General features: G+C 36.6%; 1 protein-coding gene across 1 annotated transcript in view; it reads left to right on the forward strand.

Annotated features, from left to right (window-relative positions):
• The window catches only part of LOC122143664 (GTPase IMAP family member 7-like), an 11,735-nt gene extending 9,156 nt beyond the window's left edge, over positions 1-2,579 (forward strand). The window contains exons 2-3 of the mRNA XM_042754229.1: positions 1,123-1,163; positions 1,332-2,579. Coding sequence (XP_042610163.1) covers positions 1,151-1,163; positions 1,332-2,188 — 870 coding nt within the window. The 5' untranslated portion in view covers positions 1,123-1,150 and the 3' untranslated portion in view covers positions 2,189-2,579. The remainder of the gene's footprint in view (positions 1-1,122; positions 1,164-1,331) is intronic.
• The last annotated feature ends 3,196 nt before the right edge of the window (positions 2,580-5,775 follow it).

Raw genomic sequence — 5,775 nt, forward strand, 5'->3', positions numbered from 1 at the left:
GGGGGGGTGGGGGGGGGGGTACTCTAGGTTCGGGTCATTCCCGAGCTCGGAGCACTTCCCCGGACAGCACGCCAAATATGCATTATAATATTTCAGCTAATTATATGTAAGTGTGAACTCGTGAAAGACACGTAAAACAATTTTATTTGAGAAACTCACCTTCACCAGCGAGTGTCTGAAATAATTAAGAATGTGGTCCAATGGGAATTTTGTTCACCATATAAGGCAAAAATTTATGATGCTAAATGGTAGGCTATGTATGCTAACTGTTACCATAATAAATACGTTATGCTTATGAAAATACCAGAGACCGCTTGAGGTACTTAGACAAATAATATATTCTTTTAATTGTGTATTTATCTGGTTTTATATTTGTTCTGTCTCTTCCCTGTGTCTTTGTTAATACTGGATTCTCCATCCGCATATGTTATAAATTTCATAAACTCCATTTAAGTCATACAACATGTAAGACACATATAACTCTGGTTTTCTGTCCATGAGCTCCATCTGTTGCTTTGTCTGAATGTTATAGTGAGATGGGAGAGAGTGCTCAAACATCCTCATATTACATCATTTTGTGGAAAATTAAGTAAATGCTCATTCTTTATAAATAATCATGTAAACATATGACGTAAATTTAAATATTTGACAGAGATGTCATGAAAAGGAATGTTACATTGTTTATTGCATATAATTTTTTACCTTAAAAAAAATCACATTTCAAGTGACTTCCTCTATCCCAGGGGTAGGCAAGTTCGGTCCTAGATCAGAGTTCAGCTTCAACCCTGAAAAAAAAAAAAAATCAAACACACATGAACAAGCTCATCAATGTCTTCAGGATTACAAAGGCTACAGGCAGATGAGGTTTTTTTTTAGGGTTGGAGCTGAACTCTGCAGGACTGCGGCTCTCCAGGACCGAATTAAGTTCTGATCAATCTATCCCATCCATACTACTGCAAAGTGCAGAGTCACCAATTTACTGAATAGTACAATGAGTAAGAAAACATGCATTCAAATGTGCTTAGACAAATAAACATCATAAATGATTAAAACCCATGAATGTTTCTAGATATGAATAAGGGCCCAGAGTCAAGAATAACCTGCATGTCATTTACTTTACAGACACTGACACCATCAACAGACAAGGATCATGGGAAATACGTGTAAGTTCAGATTGTTGCACAATGTCAAATTTACTGTGTAAAATGTTATTAACAAAGCTGATTAGAGCTAGGTCGATCAATCACAAGATGTTTCAAAAACAATATTAGGATTAGAATTAGAAGAAAAAAACTCACATTTTAACACGTTTTTTTTTTTTCTATTATTAGACACAGTGCCAAAGAGAAATATTGTCCTTATTGGAAACACAGGAAATGGCAAAAGCAGCATTGGGAATATGATTCTTAGAAAAACTGTATTCATCACTAAAGCATCAGCTAATTCTGTTACAACTCAATGTCAGAGAAATGAGAACATGGTTAGTAAAAAACAAATTACAGTTATCGACACACCTGATTTTTTTGACATAGAGGATGGCAAGGAGGAGGAGATGAAATCTGAGATCCTCAGAGCTCTGATTGATTGCGCGGAAGGCATTCACACCTTTATCATTGTCCTAAAGGTTGGAAGATTCACAAAAAATGAAAAAAAGATGGTGCAACAACTTCTGAACTCATTGACAGAGGATGCCTTGAAACACACACTGATCTTATTCACTTTTGGTGAACAACTAGAAGGCCAGACCATTGAAGAATTTGTGAAGACCAATTCACAATTAAAAGAGCTGGCTGATAAATGTGGAGGTCGCTGTCACGTCATCGACAAATACTGGAATAGAAAAAAAAAGGAAAAACAGGTGGAAAAAATACTGAAAACCATTGATAAAATGGTGGAAAAATACAACTGCTACAGCAATGATCTACTTAGAGAGGTGGATAAGCAAATTAAAAAAGAAATAATTGCAGGATTACGTGATGAAGAAGCAAAGTACACATTTTACATAGCATTTCTGAGGTGGGCTGCAAGAATAACAACATTGGTACTGGTTGATGCTTTTCTAGGTGCTCGTGATGAAGGAGTTTCAGAACTAATTTCTGATTTCAGAAAATTTAGAAAGTATTGCAAAAACCGCTCTGGGTCCAGATCCGGTTCATTGTGTCGGAAGAGTCACTGGGGGTGCTTTTAAAGGAGCTGTTCGTGGAGTTTTTTCTGGATGGAATGCAAAAGATTCTTATTCAGAACTGACACCACCAGCAATGCAGCGACGACCAGCTTTGAGAAAGCTATAACTTTAATGAATGATGCACAAACAAATATGCTCAAGAAAAAATAAACTCATTTTTGAATATAAAAACATTAATGAATATCAAATAAAATAAAACATAGTATAAGACATAATTTTCAGTTTTATCAATTAGTGGCAGCATTAAAAGTTACGGAATAACTGCGAATCAAAAGTGCCATTTAAATAAAATTCCTTTCAGTTGACATTAATCTAAATAAAGTTGTATAATGCATGTTTTTATGCCAATTTAGCCACACATGTAGCAGTTTCATGTAAGGATTCATTTAGCATATGGTAGGGCTGGGTTTCTTTTTAAAGTCAAGACACCTTTTATTTACATAATGCTTTATAAAATTCAGATTGTTTCAAAGCAGCTTTTGCAATGATAAGAAGTAATGATTTGATTCTGCTGTAAGCAGTAATTAAAGTCAATGTAAAGTCCATCAATTGTGAAATAGTTTAATTCATATATAAAGCAGCTCTGGTGAAAACATCACATCCAGCTCAGTTGGTTCAGTTCTCATCCAACAGTGTCAGTACAGTCAATTCCAAAAATATTTTTCCGTATCCAAAACTAGCGTGACAGTGACAAGAACCCAAACCTCATTTGTGACAGAAATGGAGAAAAAAACAAAAGAAACAAACAAACTTGGGGAGAAACCAGACTCAGTCGAGACCAGTTCTCCCTCTGGCCAGATAAGGCCAGCATGGTGTGGCTTAATTCCAAAGGCTGCAACACAAATCAGACCATGAACTGATATCTTTCTGAATTTTTTATCAGTCCCTTCTGCGCCTGAAGATCAGGTATATCATGCTGGCTTATGGAAGAGTTAAAGTACATAGGGGTCTGTGCAGAGGACTTGTGCAGCTACAGGGGATCTGTCTCTACGGCTCGTCCAGTTGTCATGGTCTCCACTGATATTTAGGGCTGTTGTGGTCATCACTAGGTGCAGAGTCAACATCCTGATCTGGATCACAGACTGGTTATTCAGGAGAAAAGAGAGATTGCTGTCAAAGAGCACACCAAGGTTACTAACTAACAGCCAAGTTTTAGACATTTTTATATATATACTATGCATTCTGTTGATTTTGTGAACTGGTATGCTTCGTCAGTCTGTGAAGACATTATATTCAGCACTATATGTAGTTTGTCATGGCATCTATAAAAAAAACAACATGTTTTTAAGTTTTGCTTCAGTTTATTTTGGATAATACTTATAGAATACTTATGAACAATACTTATCTTTTTTCTTTTTCTGAATTTGTCATTATATTGGATTTCAGTTTCATTTCTGCTTATAGTCTGTCAATAAAAAATTGAAATGATTAATTATGTATCTAAAAGCATTTACTGCCTGCACCTTCTGAATGTCGATGTATAATTAATCAGTTCTGGTTGGGTCTTTAAATAATGATTTGCCAGCAGAGAGAAAGAGAGTGCTACATGGGAAAATGACATTGTATCAATTGTATAACCATTTAATAGATCAGTATCAACATATAAATATGTGTGTGTGTATTATGTCATCTATAGAAGTAAACTGCATGCTTGTTGTTTGTGCCTCCTCCATGTTATTTGTGGTAATATCCAGTTTGATGTTCACCTCCAATGAATAACACACACAACAAGTGTGATTGGTGAGCACCACTGTTCAATATGTTCCCAAAAGAATAAAAGTCTACTCTAAAACACGAATTGGTGTCCATTGTGAGTTTTATTCAACACAATGCAAAGGCAATTCTGTTAAAGCAGCATATTTTGGCAATTGGCAAAATGGTTTTATTTTACAGAGACCCAGCAAGGGTAGCAAGTACTGGTGAAAAGTCACCCTTACAAGAATATCTACATAAATACAGTAACTGTAGTACACATGGGCTAAACTGCACATACCAGTTTTTCAAATCACTGCACTTGCAGCATTAAAAATGGCATGCAGATTTGCATTTCTTGAGTCACTGAACTTCTATTATTATTGTAATGAATAGGACAACAGCACTGCTGATACAGTTTCCAAATGAACACAATACCACTGCGAGGATTTAGGCTTTGAATGAAATGATGCACTTGATGTTTTATTAACAAGGTTCGGGAGGAGCGCGTCAGATAAATAGCCTAATCAACACCGGTGGAGCACAATCAAGTAATCAACACCACAGTATAAATACCGCTGACTTACCTCTATCTGTTTTGGGCCAAAGCAACTGACAAAAAATGAATACAACAAATCAATTAATCCTATAAGGAGGCAATAACAGGAGATACAAAGTTTCAAATGGTATCATCTCCAAAAACATGAGCACATATGTGACTTTGTAAGGGTGCGTTTATCAAGGTACTTTACTTACCCCTGATAAAAAAGTGTATCCCCAGTCGTGGGAGCGCGTATGCATGCAGCAGTAGGGTGAAGTCAGGTAAAGTGGGACACTTTTTGGTAAATTGCATTTTAAACAACCTAAATCAGTTAGAATGTATTAATATTATATGTGTTTTGGTTTAAAATAGGTGTAATGAGGCCACTATGGTGAAATTTTCCCCAATTTATGTATTTATTAACAAACTGTTCATCTTTAAGCACCATCTGACACCCTCTTCCAAAGCAAACTAGAAGCTATCAGGTTGAGTGGGACACTTTTGTTGAGGAAAGTGGGACACTATTTTATGGTTAAAAATGAGCATGAAAATACAGCCCCAATTCCAATGAAGTTGGTAAGTTGTATAAAAACGTAAATAAAACGGTAGAAATATATACATTGAAAAATGAAAGTCTGGCTGATGAAGCTTAAAAATATGAACACCAGGAGGACCTTCAATTAATTAATATTTGGAAGGATTTTTAAAAAAATGCATTTCTGGAACTAATGCAAAAATTGTAACATTGTAAACTTCACTCTACATTCAATGAATGGAACTTTCATTAAGCCTACATCCTTTTACCACCTTTTAACAACTTCAGTGAACACATCCAAGACAGATGAAGTCATCGTCATCCATAAGTCTATTGAGCTCTCCGCAGGACTCATGATACCACCGTTGGCAGTGGCAACAAGCCACCCATTCCTCATTGGCCTTTGGGTCGCTTGCATCCCCATAGACCCCCTTGCAACCAGTACAGGGGTCACTTCCCTGAACTTTGCAGGGGAGGAACGGCAGCTTTTTGGGGGCGGAAACCAGCAGGCTTATGCACTTTGGTTGTTTTTGGTTTCTTTCTGCTTTGGCCTGCTTTAATTTTGGTTTGTGTCCTTCAGTCACCTCCTGCTCATATTCTTCAATAGCCCCTGCCATTCTCTCTTCACTCCACCTTCCTATCCTACTTCCCTTCCTACTCCTTTTCTGTATTGCCCTCTCAATTCCCCCTCCACCTCCCCCCCTCCCGCTGTCCCTCTCCTCTCTGTATGGGTGCCATCTTGTGTATATTGAAAAATACAAATTTTATAAAAATTTTATATTCAGACACATTATTATTACTTATAACTTTAAAATGTTATCT

The sequence above is a fragment of the Cyprinus carpio genome, unplaced genomic scaffold (assembly GCF_018340385.1).
Source record: "Cyprinus carpio isolate SPL01 unplaced genomic scaffold, ASM1834038v1 S000006480, whole genome shotgun sequence".
Taxonomy (NCBI): domain Eukaryota; kingdom Metazoa; phylum Chordata; class Actinopteri; order Cypriniformes; family Cyprinidae; genus Cyprinus; species Cyprinus carpio.